Genomic DNA, 15,371 nt, shown 5'->3' on the forward strand with positions numbered 1-15,371 from the left:
GCCGCCTGCGTTCGAGCGGGGGGGGGTGGCCGGCGTGTCGGCGGGAATGAGCACGGACGGCGTGATGACCGCGCGACTGAGAGCGCACGCGGGCGGGGCCACTGTCAGGGTGATGCGGGGCTTCCGCGGCCCTCAGACCGGAGAGGAGGAGAGCGGGGCCGTGATGTTTACTCGCCAACGCCGCGCGGCGCCTGGCTTGGGGGGGGTGGGGGGCGTTAATAATAACCGCTGCCCCACTCTCCCCCCCCCCACGCAAGGTGAATAATCGGCCTGGCATTCCCACAATTCCACCATTAACCAGACACCTTTTTGGACCTCCTGTCCGGACAGAGGGCTTCCAGCGGGGTGATGGCGGTATTTGTCCGCGTGTTGAATGATGTGGCCCTGTGCGGAGCGCTGGGGCCGTTCTCTGAGCGATGTTTCGCTCGCTGTACTGGGGGTTCTGTTCTCTTTTTTAATTTCAGTTTTTTGACACCCCCCCCCCCCCCACACCTGGAAAAAAGAGGTTTGTGGTGATCGTATTGTTCTCTGCCTTTGAGAACACCTGTTCAATTCAATTTCGTTCCTGTTCAGTGTATGAAATATTTTATGGTCCTACACCGTGGAGCTCCATGTTGATGTTTAGGTTTTGGCGGGTGAGATTTTTCTGCTTAAAAAGTGAAGCCTGTAAACCCTGTCGGTGCCCAACGCATAACGTACAGCTCCTGTACGCGCTGTTCTGGGTAATGATATTGAGCATTTATCTTTGGGTATTGATTAAAGTAAAAAAAAGGTGCATGAGTTGATTTGTGGTCTTTAATCAGATGATACTGTATTATTAATAATAGTTCCCCAGAAGTTGAATAATTAGATAATATATTGTGTTTCCTTATTGTAACAGGGCAGTTTTAAAATAGTCAGGAATGAAACGCATGCAGTCGCTGCCACGTCAGAATAACGGTTTGTGTTCCTTGAGCAGAACCCAGGCCATATACAAAGAGCATGTGCATGAATGGGCATGGGGTGTTTTTGTCAGGGTTTGATATATGTATTTATGTTTGTTGCATTCCGCAGGGGGGGGTTAGTATAAACACAGTAAAGCGCAGGCCCGGCCAGGCCGCGGGGTTCGGCCCGGTGTTGATAATGGCGTGAAATATGGTGTGAGGAGCGACTGCTGCTCTGTGTCTCAGCAGAACACCCTCCACACCTGCTCTACGAGTCAGAGTGCTGTGGCATGCACAAACACACTCATGTACAGTACACGCGCACACACACACACACGTGTGCACACACACGCGCACACCTACACACACTGGCATGTACATACACACACATGCACATACACGCCTCACACAGACACATACACACACAAGCCTTCCCAGCCTTTAGTGTAATTGTGCATCTTGTGTACAGCCTGCCGAGCTCCTTTTCTCTAACAGCAGGTGAGGCCTCTCCTTGGGCTGGAGCAGTTCTGGATATTTACCCTCCTGCTGTGTTTGACTGCACAATGTGCAGTAACTGTCTGATGAAAGTGTGAATTTAACTGTTTGTCTCATTCCCTTTCTCTCTCTCTTACTCCCTCTCTCTCTTTCCCTCTCTCTTGTTTCTCTCGCTCTCCAGCCAGTAACGTAGGGACCCATCGGAGACAGATAACTGACCTGCTGGACCAGAGCATCCAGGTGCACACGCAGTGCTTCATCATCACCGCTGACAACCGCTTCATCCTGGTGTGCGGCTTCTGGGACAAGAGCTTCCGCATCTACTCCACCGACTCAGGTACCGGCCTCAGTGTGGTTAGCTTCAGCTTCCAAACCCTAACCCTAACTCTACTCCACCAACTCAGGTATTGGCTTCAGTGTGGTTAGCTTCAGCTTCCTAACACTAACCCTAACCCTACTCCACCAACACAGCTACCAGCTTCAGCACAGCCAGCTTCAGTGTGCCTGACCACAGCTTCATTCTCGTCTCATTAGAAAAAACATTTCTGCTGTTCTGAAGGATCTCTGTTGGCCCCAAACTCAATTTCAAAAGGGCAACGCTTTCTTCCAGCATGCCGTCCTTTTGCTTTTTTGGCATAATTGTTAAAGAGATGACATGCAGCCGGGGGAAGGCTCCACTCGTGTATCATAAAAACAGACTTCCCCTGTACCTTCACCCCCCCACCCCCACCAGTCACACGGCAGGGGTCAGCGACTAATTTAAGAGTTAATTGGAATAATTCCCTTTCGCCACCCTGGTGGAATGTTCCTGAGGATTGACTTGGGTCAACCTCTGTCGTCTTTGGTGAAAAAGTCTGTTTTTAAAAGAGTCAAAGGGAATTTGCTTGCCGGTAACCCCCATTTAACAAAAAACTTTAATTTAGTCAAAATGGAGATAGCTGTACAGAAACAGTGATACATCGTAATGTTGAGATATCATTTTTAAAAATTCTTTCTACAGTACATAGATGAATTATTGCATTCTTGTTCAAGATTTTAGAATGACAGTGACTTATTTTGGGATGCCACTGTTTTGTTGTTTGTGTGATGGTGGAGCATAGTGCAATATTTTCCACTAGTTCATACACGTGTCACCGGTTGTTGCCAAACTGGTCGAAGTCGTATATTGTTTCCGGCTTGAAGGCCACAGTTCGTATAATTTAATCAGCCCGAGGTGGCCTTGTTTTAGCACAGCACACAATTTGACAGCCGTAATTCTCCTGTAAACACTGTCATTTTGAGGGCTTCCAACAAGATATACAAAGCATTTCTTCGGAAAAATCCGTAAAAATTTTGACCCCATTTTGTATGTGCCTCGTTGTTTGTATTAATTCAGGCGATTACGCAGGTTTTATGGTATTTCTATAGCCTTACGTTTTTTATAGCTTGTTAAACGATGTTATCTGCATGTATTTAAGATTTAATTTGGGTCTCCTGTTTGAATAGTTAACCTGCATCAGCGCTTTGCTAATGAAGCACGTGCGCTCACCGGTCTGTGTGTTGTTAGCTAGGCCCGACACTGTTGGTCGTATAACTCGAGGCTAATGCGCTCGAATGCATTTACGCGCTCTTTCATCGTTAGCCACTTTGCATAAGAATGTCTGCTTAATGAACGTAATGTTATAATGAAAGAAAGTCTTCTCGTTGTAATAAAAGCTATGCGTACCATCACATTTTATCATCTGTTTAAAAGTGCAATGTGGAGATAGCAACAACGGTGTATATAAAAGTTATTTAGAATAAAATGATATATGATAACGGACTTTATAGAATTCAGAGGGAATAATTCAAATCGTGTGTTTTTCTATTTTCTTCTCCCGTGTGTCTGCTGTCTTGGCCCTAAAGTTGTGCGTGAAGCATTTTTAACGTCTTTCCATTTATTGTGATGAACAGTTGGCTGCTAAATATACGTAGGGTTTATATTTTCAGTTTAAGAGGCTCATTAAATACTTCATTTTGCAGTTAAACGAGGTTGCCAAGTTGTAACTGTGGATATGTATCCTCTTTGACCCCATGCACACACACAGACACACTGTGTGTGTTTTCCATTATACGTTTTTGAGAAAATGTATTGTTTGAAAACATTCTGACTGATAATACAGAAATCTTTGTGACTGATCAGCTGAAATATTGTGGCTTATTTTGTATCATTTTTATTTTAAATTGTTGAAAGCTTGAATAAGTTATAACCCCAGTGTAAATAAATTGTCCGTAAGGAATTCATTTAGACAAAAATTTGTAACAGTACAAAAATGATCAAAAAAGCACATTGCTCACAAAAGTGCGGTGTGAAGTTTTTCCATGTTGTAAATGTGCCCCTCTCCTCCGGCTGTCCCAGGGCGGCTGACCCAGATCGTGTTCGGGCACCGGGACGTGGTGACGTGCCTGGCCCGGTCCGAGTCCTACATCGGGGGGGACTGCTACATCCTGTCGGGGTCCCGCGACGCCACGCTCCTGCTCTGGTACTGGAATGGCAAGACCTGCAGCGTGGGGGAGACCTCGAGCAGTAAGTGCCCGGCGAAGGGGGTCAGGGGTGGGGGGTAACGGGCGGTGCGTGTCCTCCTTAGTGCCCTACCGTCCTGAGCTGGCAGGCTGACTAGCTAGCCGCTCGCCGGCAGCAACAATGCGACTCGTTACGCCAAAACCGGGCCTCTTCCGAACAGACTGGGTTTCAGGAGGCTGAGGGACATCTCACAGTAAATAGGTTCAGCTAGCTCTTTTTTTTAAAACTGCGCGTTGGGAAAGGGAAAGTGGCCGGGGAGGCGGCGAACACGGCCCAGGGTGCGTGGCGCATCAAAGGCGGGCGCCGGCGATGGCGATCCATCAGAGAGCGAGGTCGCAAGGTCGCGAGGTCAGAGAAAGTGAGGAGTGGTGTGAGCGGCCTCAGCGCAGCGTACGGCCCGGCGCGGGATCAAAGAACAGCGGACGCGTAATGGCGACACCGGCTTCTTCTCCCCTAATTTACCCAGCTTAGACTCACCGCCCCGTCGTTAAGTGCGCGTGTACAAATGCGCCTGAATTTATGACAAACGGCAATTTCCTTTAATGGCCTTCGCGGTTCTGTCATTTGTTGTTGTTTGTTGTTCTCTTTGAAAGTACCGCTGGATTGTTTCAACCCCCCCCAAAAAAATGAATGGATGTTTGCTTATTATGTTTGGCTTTTTTGCATAGACATCAAAATATTAACAGTTAAAACTGTTCACAAAGGGGGGTCCATTTCAGCCACCTGAGTAACATCCCAAATTCTGCTACGGAGTTGCAGTACGTTTAGTTTGCTGCCAATATTTAGACCAACTGCTTAGACCGCGGAGGTTTTATTTATTTATACTTTTTATGCACTCTATAAATAGGAACTGCCGTTCAGGTTGGTGATGTCATACAATGACATGGCTTGATATGATTTAGTTATCAGCATATACATTATATCCAATGCTTCATATGTTCAACATTTTTTTAATCCTTAAAAAAATTCAGTTCTGCACTAGTTTCACAACAAAGGGGCAGTATTCATATATTTAAACAGATTCAAATAAATACTACATTTCGGGGTATTTTTAAATTTTGGAAAAGGTGTATTTGATTTTACATTATTACTTTTTTGTGTGTATATTCTTTTTCTAAAATATATTAAGCAGGAAAGTAAAAATCCTTGGGTGATTAACTTTTTATACTTGAAATTCACTCACTAAAATTCACTCTTACTTTTTAAGAGCTTGGCCAATAATTATAGATTGTCACCTCAAAAATAAATTGGAGAGTTTAATTTATTGATTTAGTACGTAGGTTTAATATTAACACTTCCACTTGAAGTATCTTAACAAGCATATTTTAAAAAGCATTAAATAATTGTAGACTAAAGGATTTTAGAACTGTGCACCGAGACAATGTTACTCTGTTGACCTGAAGACAAATAACTTTAAAATAACTTTTAAAGAGGTGATGGAAATATATTGGATTGTTTACACAATTGCTTTATTCAGTTTGTATTTTTACACTGTATTTCTTCTGTTGATGTGGAATATTGTTTTGTTTTGTAAGTGTGAGCTGGCACTCTCAGTTATTCAACTAAACTTATGACTGTAAACTGAAGTGTGTTGTATATAGTACACAGTACATAGACTATGAGTGGAGAGGAGTGACTAGTGCTGTATTTAGTTGTCCCTGTCAATGACGCACTGAGACTAAATGGGATGGGACTAAAATGTCTCCAAACGATGGGAGACACATGCACCCTCTCTCGGAATCTCGGCACACACGTTCCGACCTGGCTGCTTTCGGTGATTAAAGAGGAGGGTTGAAACTTGGCTTGTGGAATGGGTCTAATGATGTCTACTCAGCCAGTCCGCGAAGCAATGCAACTTTACATTGGCGTGTTCCGGAAGAGGGTCGGTTTTCCACAGGGTCCCCAAGCATAGCTCTGATTTCCTTTTTTCCTCTTACGAACACATTGCTTTCAAGCGGCCCCCTCTCTCTCTCATCGGTTCAGTGTAAGGAGGGATTCCACAGACTAGGCTGCCATCTAGTGACTGAAATAAGAACTAAACACTGTCGTATTTTGTTGTTTTTTTTATTGTTATTATTTTTTTATTGTTCTCATTATGCTTTTATAATGTTATTTTTATATATGACTTATTATTTTCTTTACTATTTTATCATTTTCACCATTTATATTAGTATTTTTTTTTCACAAAGAACACACTAGTAACAAAAAATTACAAGAAACCTACAAACATTTAAAGAAGACATTTTGCAAGAACTGACTCCTAATGCAGCTTGGTTGGAAGTGTGTTTCTTTTTAATTTCTTTTCATATGAATCCCATCATTCTATGGCCTTGCAGTTAAACCACTTTTCTAAAACGTTTTTTCTTTTATCTTATCAGTAGTCACTGCATTTCACCCCCACCTTCCTAACTCCTTCCTGAGCTGCTGAGAGTGAACTACGGTGTGGCAGGGTCAAAACAGCACAGGAAAGCAAGAGTCTTTTCTAATGAGTTGGAAATATTGACAGCCCTTATTGAAATATTGGCCGTTCCTCTGTAGAAATCACTTGAAACAGCTCGGTTCTGACAGGAAAGCAAACCCTCCTCACCGTTTGCGTGTTTGTCATCGAGCAGTTTCGCGCTGCTGTCGGTATTTAAAGAGCCCTTGTCGCGGGAGGGCAGCGGAGATGGATGAGCTGATGCGTATCAGAAGCCGCCGGCTAACGGCTGCATTAGCAGCGGGGTGAGGAATAGCTTAGCAGGTGAAGCCGTCGACAGCGCAGAACTCGGCCTCCAGGTAAGCGATACCCTCCGTTACCACGGATACACGTGCGTTCAATCGCAATCAGACGCGGACGTAATGCGAGCCAAATGCTGCCGGTGGCTAAAGGTTAAACGATAGGCCTATATATCAGTTTGACTGATCTCTTGCCGTAGAAATCTGTCCGGCGCGCTTTAATCCCCGGAGCTGTAAAACATGAGTTGGAGTTGCGGCGTTAAATAGCCTTAGCGGGGTTATCCATTATCCAAACGAAATGTACATTTAAATGAATTATTTTGTGCCTAGCAGTGGCTATCTTGGGGTCACCATATGTCAGTGTAAGTGGTTCGAACAACATTGTTTCACTCCCGTGCAAGAAACTATTGTGGTGTCTGGTTGCCTCGCATTGGGCTGAATATTTTGTCATCATCGTCGTTAGTTGATTACACTCCAGCCTGTTGGCTTGAAAAGTACAAGGAAAGAGAATTTTATAGATCGATATTTCAGAAATTCTGGACATTTGTTGAGTTGAGGCTCTTTTTCTCCTTTCCAGTTCTGGTTTTGCAAGCGGAGTTGATATGAGAAGTGAAGTTTGTAGAGGTGTTTGAAGACCACGAGGGAATTCGTTTTGAAACTAGTTTTCTTAAGTAGAATGCTGAGATTAATTGAAATGGTTTTTTTTTGCATTCCTCCCCTATTTCTCTCTCCTCATATTGGTCTCCTACATTTCTCTCTAATTTCTCTTTTCCCTCCCCATCTCTCTTTCGCCCCTACCTTTGCTGTTACAGAGCTTTTAAAAGTGAAGTTTCTCCCTCTGTCTCTTCCTCTCCGCTTCCACCGTTCCCCCAGGCTTTAAGTAGGCCTCTGGCGTGCTTCCCCCCGCTCCTCTAAAGCAGATAATGAACTTGTAATGAACTCGCTACCGGGTCTGAGAAAGTTGTTTAAGTCCGGCCGTCTCGTCGGATCAAAGCGGACGGGGGTCAGAGGCAGTGCCTGTAAAACAGGAGTCTTATCAGCACCCCGGCTCCCTGTGGCCCTGCGAGACTCTGTATGGTTTCATCATAATCCCCACGTTAACTACACACACTCACAAAAAAAACCTTTCAGCCTCCGAGTGGTTTTCCCATCAGCCGGTCAGCCCGCAGGCCGCAGGTAATGAATCTCTTCCCCTCTGTCCCCTGTCTCTCGCGTTAGCTGCAGTATGTTAGATGCGCCTCTTCAGTACGAATACGGCACTGACGTCTCGTGGAGGTAGGCCGTGTTCAAAAGGCATGTTTGAAATGGCGCCAGGACTGTTGGAGGGTTGTGGTGCTGGTGACCATGGCACCCAGATTTTGGGTGGACTATGGTGTTGGTTACTGTGGCACCAGGACTGTTGGAGGGTTGTGGTGCTGGTGACCATGGCACCCAGATTTTGGGTGGACTATGGTGTTGGTTACTGTGGCACCAGGACTGTTGGAGGGTTGTGGTGTTGTTGAACATGCTACATTACTAATGACAGAGAATAAAGTTATTGGTCAGTGCTGCATATACTTTTGGAACCCAGAAGAGAACACAGCCAAACGTGCTGTGTAGTGGGCTAGCAGTGTGCTTTTAAGGTTAAGAAACCTGTCATGTTACTTCTCTCCTCATGGAACAGTGCTGTTGTAAATTTGAGCAGTCTACTTTAGCTACAAGTGCCTGTACTTGACATAGTTCCACATTTTCTTTCTCAGTGTTTATTTTCACTTCTGCCCCCTGGTGGTGGCTAATGATATTTATAGCTGTTTGTGGAGTGTTCTGCCTCTGACTTTAACACCGGGTGAATGGTGTCTCCAGCAGAGTTTGTGACTCCCAGAGCCATCCTGACGGGCCATGACTGCGAGATCACCTGCGCCGCCGTGTGCGCTGAGCTGGGCCTGGTCATCAGCGGCTCCAAGGGTGAGTGCCCGAGGAGGGGCGGGGTCACACTGGGTAAGGGGCGGAGTCACTCCAGGTAAGGGGCGGGATTCGTAAGGGGCCTGGTCGTTGTGGCTGCACTCCTTCAGGGGTGGGCTAATGCTCTTCTGGCTGAATGGAAGCAAATCCCTGCAGCAAACATCAAGTATGAAGCCTTCCCAGAAGAGTGAAGGATTAAATAGTTTTTTGTTGGACTGCTGTGTTTTGTGAGAGAATCAAGTAATTAAAATGATGAATCAGGCTGTCATTGTCTTTGTTGCTCCTTAAACATGTTTAATACCAATTAGTGCTCAACCGAATTGATCAAGATGAATTTGTATACTTGTATTTTATACCAAAATATTAAAAATATTAGAACTTTAAATATGTAAGCTTAGGGCCACATTTAGGAAATGCAGATAGGTCCCACTGCTGGCTCTGAGCGTCCCCCCTTTCACTTGCAGAGGGGCCCTGCCTGATCCATTCCATGAATGGGGACCTGTTGAGGACCCTTGAGGGCCCCGCGAGCTGCCTGAGGCCCCGGCTCATCCAGTCGTCCACAGAGGGCCACTGCGTGATCTACTACCACCAGGGCAACTTCTGCGTGTTCAGCGTCAACGGGAAGCTGCTGGGACACATGGAGGTGGAGGAGAATGTCAAGGTGAGATCCTGATCACCCACTGGAAAAACTCCATTACCCATGATGCCTATCTGAGCACAGTCAGTCACAGTCAGTTTTCCTTTACCATTTGTTTTCATTTTCACGTGTCCACATAAGTGCTGTCATTGTAAAGTACTGTAAGAGGGAGAAGGGAGTTTTTTGCATTACTTAACTTATCCTGAACTGTCTCTCTATAGATATGCACTGTCTCTGTGTATCATTGTGACATGATGTCATGTCAGTCATGACATGCACAACACCAGGCTTTGAGCTTCCAGTATATCGGAGCATACTGAAGAGTTAGCGTACAGACGCCGCGGGTAGCCTGACGTAGCCCTAATGGCGTGTGAAAGTGCAGGTAGCGTGACGTAGCCCTGCTTGCGTGTGAAAGCAGCAGCATCATGCGTGTGTGTGTGTGTGTGTGTGTGTGTGTCAGTGTTATTAATGGCCCCTGTGTGACAGTCGTGTCAGAGGAGACCCTGTAGCAGCCTCAGGCCCCCGAGCGCTGCTCTGACGGCGCCCAGCCGCAAAGTCACACAGCCTCCGCCTGCAACCGCTACCCCAGGCAGCCCAGCTCTCTCTCTCTCTCTCTCTCCCTCCAGTCTCACCCCTCCCCCCCGGGCTTCATCAGTGGCCGTGATTAAAGGCGCCCCCCACTCCCCCTTGCCCCAAAGCACACCACAGCTCCGCGGGACAGAGGAAGGGCCGGGTCAGAGCAGAGCTCCTCTGGGTCCCCCCGCCGGCCCTTTGATTTCCTTCTCGGGTGTCGTGGGGGGTGGGGGGGGGGGTGGGGTTCGAGGGTGAGAGGCTCTGCCTGCAGTCATCAGGCGTGGGGGTGGTGTGGGCGGTGGGGGGGTAAGAGGGGCTGGGAACGCTCTGGGGCTTCCGGGCCGGCCTGGGAACGGAGCGGAGCTCAATCAGAGCCTCACACCTGCTTTGTATTTATTTTGGAAAACCCCCTGCCCCCCCCCCCCTCCCCTCCCCCTGACTGCTAGAGCTAGAACACATCTGAGCCCTGGAACCTCAGCCCACCCTCCCCCCTTTCTCCCTTCACTGTTACAACACATCTGAGAGCTGGACCAGGGCTGGCCAGTCTGGGGTTCGGGTTTCACTGTAAACCTCCTTCCCTAGGGCCAGGTGAGAGCCAGGCGGGAGCCGGGGTTATGTTGGGTTGGTGCACTTGCGGCCCACAGATTTCAGCCTCGGCGGACGTTTCTGTGGTGCTCGCTTTGTAACCATTAGCCTTCTGCGCTGTGTCCACTCCAGACACGCACTGTACCTGTCTCTATTGAAGGCCGTGCAGATTTACACCTCACTGCCCTCCCCTGCCTATCAGCGGCGTCCAGCATCTGCTCCAGCGATTATCAGCCTGCCTTCTTCTGACGGCTGACATTTTAAGGCAGTCTGTTGAAGACGCTCGCAGTTCATTAGATGTTCATGTCGGGTAGCGTCTCCAGTGTCTCCGTGGAGCAGATAATCGAAGGTATTACCCTTCTACACCGGCAGGGCTTGCTGATGCACGCTACGATGTGCACATGCAGGCGTCTGCATAGCAATGACTCTGAGGACAAGAAGTGTGTGTATGTGTGTATATGTGTGGTTTGTGTGTGTGTGGTTTGTGTGTGTGTGTGCATGCCTGTGTGTGTGTGTGTGTGTGTGTGTGTACTGTGTGCGTCACCGCTCAGATGAACAGCTCCATATATTCGGGTCGTAACCCCTGCCAGATGTAACAGGAAGGAGAAGGATGATGAAATAAAAGCCGGGTTTCAGTTTGGCGTCCCGCTGCTCCGTCCCAGACCCCTCCCTCGGAAACCCAAACCGAGGCGGCCATCTTGGCTTTTCCCCGAGCGCCCGTGCTTCTCGTCACGCCGGCGGGCTTCTGCCGGCAGTTTTACGAGCCCCGTCCCTCCAGCCCGGGTCTCCAACACCCTGCCGAGCCCAGCGAGACACCCACGTGTGCTTTTCCACTCTGCGCTCCGATAGCAGGGTCGGCCAGACTGAATGTGCTCACACAACGCTGCGGCATACCCCTGGGACAGAGACACGGAATGTACGGCTTTCACGGCACGATATGTCACTTCCTGTCACTAACTGACTGACTGTGTACAGAAAGTCACAGATTCATCAGTAATTCAGCTGTTATTTTTAGTTTAATCATGAATGACTTTGATTTACTGAATCATTAGCCGTCCTCCATTTTGTGTGTGCTACATCCGTAAATGTATCTGTGCTTTGGCAGTATAAGATTCTCTCGCCATGCCAGTAAAGCAGTTTGAATTGTAATTGGAGAGCGGGAGAGATATGAAAGGGCGAGGAAAGACAGTAAGTGATGTAATAATTAAAATACAGAAGGGTCACTCGGCCCTGAAGGCACACTGCATTATGATTGCACTTAAAAAACGATATAGAATAACCAAGTAAAGTCGTAAAGAGTGAAGAGAGAGAGAGAGGTGGTGAAACTGAGAGAGAGGGAGATGGGGAGGGAGCGATAGCGATAGTGAGGGAATGAGAGTTAGAGATGGTGAGGGTGACAGAGAGATGGTGAGCAATGGAGAGAGATGTTGAGAGATGGAGAGAGATGGTGACAGATGGCGGAGAGGGAGGGTGGGTCGAGAGAGAGAGAGAGAGAGAGAGGAAGAGGGAGGGAAGAGGTTGAGTAGGGATGCCCTCCACTGCTCAGGAGACGTTTATCAGACTGAAAGGCACTGGTAAATGGAAGGGGGTGTGTTTAATGCTGGAGTCATAGGTTAATGCAGATTTCATGGGGCTGTTGGTAGAAAGGCGTACAGTGCTATTAAGGAGCAGATTGCTGTCATATTTTAAACAAAAGGCCCAAGACCTTGTTGTCTTAAGTACCAGCTTCTCGTATCAACAGAATGTTATGTTCTGACAACAGATGATTACTCCCTCGTGCGTGCTACTGTTTCAGCCGTATTCCTTGTATCTCTTCTGACCCTGTATTTGTGATTACAGTGACTATCTGTACTCCTGAATAATGTATCATACGCAAGTTTATAGTGGGACTAGTTCTGTGTATTGTATTATCCCATTGGCTTTTGTTAACTGTATTAATATTCTATATTAGTTACCTAGGCAAGACCAGAAGAAACTTCTTTTTTGTAAATATGTGTAGTTTTAGTATTTGTACTGTCGGAGCTGAAGTGTCAGTGTTGTAGATTTGGTGTTAGCAGTGTTAGCGCTGATGTTTGTGTAGAATGTGGAGTTGGTGTTAGCAGTGTTAGTGCTGATGTTTGTGTAGAATGTAGAGTTTTAGAGTTGGTGTTAGCAGTGTTAGCGCTGATGTTTGTGTAGAATGTGGAGGTGTTGTAGAGTTAGCAGTGTTAGTGCTGATGTTTGTGTAGAATGTAGAGTTTTAGAGTTGGTGTTAGCGGTATTAGCGCTGATGTTTGCGTGGAATGTGGAGGTGTTGTAGAGTTAGCATTAGCGCTGATGTCTGTGTAGAATGTAGAGTTGTAGAGTTGGTGTTAGCGGTATTAGCGCTGATGTTTGTGCCCGCAGACCATGCTCTTGAGCCGGGATGGGCAGTACCTGCTCACGGGGGGAGATGGAGGGGTGCTGACCGTATGGCAGGTCCATGACCTCAAACAGCTCTTCACCTACCCTGGCTGCGATGCAGGGATCCGCTCTATGGCTATGTCACATGACCAAAGGTAAGCTCTGCTGCAGAAATGACAGCATCACATTCTACAGTCTAGTGTTCCGTTGTTTTTTTTTACAGTGTATGCCGTGTTTATTGTTATTTGGAATTTAAATTGTTGCTAACTCACAAATTGTTGCTATATGCATGTAGATTTGAAAATGAAGAAATACAACTGGAATTAATTTCTATTAGTACTTTTGTATAATTCTAAACGCTGCTGGAAATTAATTTTTGTTTGTTTTTGCATTTCTAAATGTAATTGGGAATCATGGCAACTGTATTGACACATGCACTCACACTGAATTAAAACATAAATCAAAAATAATTTAAATTCTCTCTCTCTCTCCCCCCCTTCTCCCCCCCTCTCTCTCTCTCTCTCTCTCTCTCTCTCTCTCTCTCTCCCCCCTCCCCCTCCCTCCCTCCCCTTCCCTCTCTCAGGTGTATAATCACTGGCATGGCGTCTGGGAGCATAGTGCTGTTCTACAACGACTTCAACAGGTGGCACCACGAGTACCAGACGCGATACTGAGGCCTCGGCCGCAATCCTGCCATTCGCCTGCGGGGGGCACTACTACATCACACCTGCTGAAACCTGAATGTAACTTAAATAATATCAAAAGAAGCAAACTATTTTTAAAACGCTCATTGCTATATTTTGTAGATCTTACAGAATTTCATATAAATGTCTGATGTTGTAGGGGCTCGGTTAATGTAGTATGTGGGGTGGGTGGTGCAAAATGACAAAAGGTCTATTTTTAGCTGTGAAAGTTCTATTTTCAGCTACGAGCTGCAAGGCTAATGAGGGTTTTGAGGGGTCAATTAGCTGATTATATTTGCATCTGTTGTCTTAAAAATATATATGCTTCTACGGTATTTGTGTACTTTGGGGGGAAGTGGTTTTAATAACGTGATATCAAGGAAAAATGTGTTTAATCGGTGAACTTTTTTCATGAGTTCTCTCCTGCTGTGTATACTACTGAAAGCACCAGAGAAAGAGCTGCACTCAGTCTAATAGGTTTTGCACACCGTCTGGCTGAATGTGGGAAACTATGGTGATTGACAAGGGACTTGCTCTATTTTGCATATCAATTTTGCTTTGACCTCAAGGTTCCCTTTTGTATTTTTATATATATAAATTATATATATATCTTGCATTTCTATTCTTGATATGCTCCTCAGATGATAATCATGAAGTTTCTGAAGAGCCGGTTTTGAATCGATTTTTTTGTTGTTGAAGGTAGTCAAATATCGCCACGTGCGCGAGAGTGCGTAGACTCTGCGTAGACTGTGGCTGAGGTGCGTTTCGTACGGTGTGCGCGTGGGTCTAACCGCGTCGGAGATTTATCCATGCACCGCGCTCGTTTGTTAACCTGAAAGGAAACGGCGCGGTCTTTTTGAGTCGCATTTCGTTGTCATTTCCTGTGCCCGCCTCCCACTGTTTCAGCGTGTAAATGTGAGTCTGGCGTGTGACCCGCGGTGACGGTTCAGGGGAAAGCGTCCCTGGTTCGGCTCTGAGCGCAGCCTGTACAGCAGGAGGCCGCTGTCTTCAGTCTTCTGCCTCGGGCGATCAGAAGCAGGAAGTGAGGTCCGTGCGCTAAAGCCGCTACAGTGCCGCGTCGCGTTCTGAAGAAGGGATTCGCCGCTGCACGTCAAACAGAGCGAGAGTCTCGCCGCAGACGACTGCTCAAACCAACGGTTGAGATGAACCAATGAGAGCGTTTGCCACAGGGGGCGGTGCGTTTTGATTGGTCCGCAAAGCCTTGCTTTCTCATCGTTGACTAAAGACATTCCATTGGGTTATTTCAATTCATGATCAACAGGCAGAGCGCTACACAGCACCACACACCCTAGCCTAGCTGTTAGCGCTTCTGATGGCCTATTCAATAAAACACACCTAGCGTAGCCTACCTGTTAGCGCTTCTGATGGCCTATTCAATAAAACACACCTAGCGTAGCTAACCGCTTTTTGCTTCTGATGGCCTGTTCAATAAGACACATCTAGCGTAGCCTACCTGTTAGCGCTTCTGATAACCTGTTCAATAAGACACATCTAGCGTAGCCTACCTGTTAGCGCTTCTGATAACCTGTTCAATAAGATACACCTAGCATAGCCTACCTGTTAGCGCTTCTGATGCCCTGTTCAATAAGAGCACAAACTGCCTTGTACTACTCTGCCCTGTTGAACACCCCTCAAAAATACTGTGTTTTTATCTATCTATCATAAAATATTTTGGTAACTGATTTTGGAATGAGACGTCATGATTTTTTTTCATTTTTTTTTTTGTGAGTGGTGATTTTGAACAATAAAAACAAATGCAATAGAAACTGTGACTGGAAAGAGCAGTTGTGTTTTGTATTCATGACCTTAAAACATGGAATTCGAGGTCTTCAACGACAAGTCGAGTTTTCAAGAAATTCTTCATGTTAGGAAAA

At 46.5% G+C, this 15,371-nt stretch overlaps 1 protein-coding gene across 50 annotated transcripts in view; it reads left to right on the top strand.

Moving 5' to 3' along the window:
• Positions 1 to 15,269, top strand: part of LOC135259824 (lipopolysaccharide-responsive and beige-like anchor protein) — a 207,272-nt gene extending 192,003 nt beyond the window's left edge. For 46 of the 50 annotated variants that reach the window (XM_064344595.1, XM_064344598.1, XM_064344596.1 and 43 more), the window contains 6 exons: positions 1,600 to 1,755; positions 3,796 to 3,963; positions 8,518 to 8,619; positions 9,081 to 9,277; positions 12,797 to 12,948; positions 13,377 to 15,269. In XM_064344595.1, coding sequence (XP_064200665.1) covers positions 1,600 to 1,755; positions 3,796 to 3,963; positions 8,518 to 8,619; positions 9,081 to 9,277; positions 12,797 to 12,948; positions 13,377 to 13,467 — 866 coding nt within the window. In that variant the 3' untranslated portion in view covers positions 13,468 to 15,269. The remainder of the gene's footprint in view (positions 1 to 1,599; positions 1,756 to 3,795; positions 3,964 to 8,517; positions 8,620 to 9,080; positions 9,278 to 12,796; positions 12,949 to 13,376) is intronic. The other 4 variants (XM_064344597.1, XM_064344599.1, XM_064344646.1 and 1 more) reach the window with 2 other exon arrangements.
• The last annotated feature ends 102 nt before the right edge of the window (positions 15,270 to 15,371 follow it).

Source organism: Anguilla rostrata, chromosome 7, assembly GCF_018555375.3.
Source record: "Anguilla rostrata isolate EN2019 chromosome 7, ASM1855537v3, whole genome shotgun sequence".
In the NCBI taxonomy this organism is placed as follows: domain Eukaryota; kingdom Metazoa; phylum Chordata; class Actinopteri; order Anguilliformes; family Anguillidae; genus Anguilla; species Anguilla rostrata.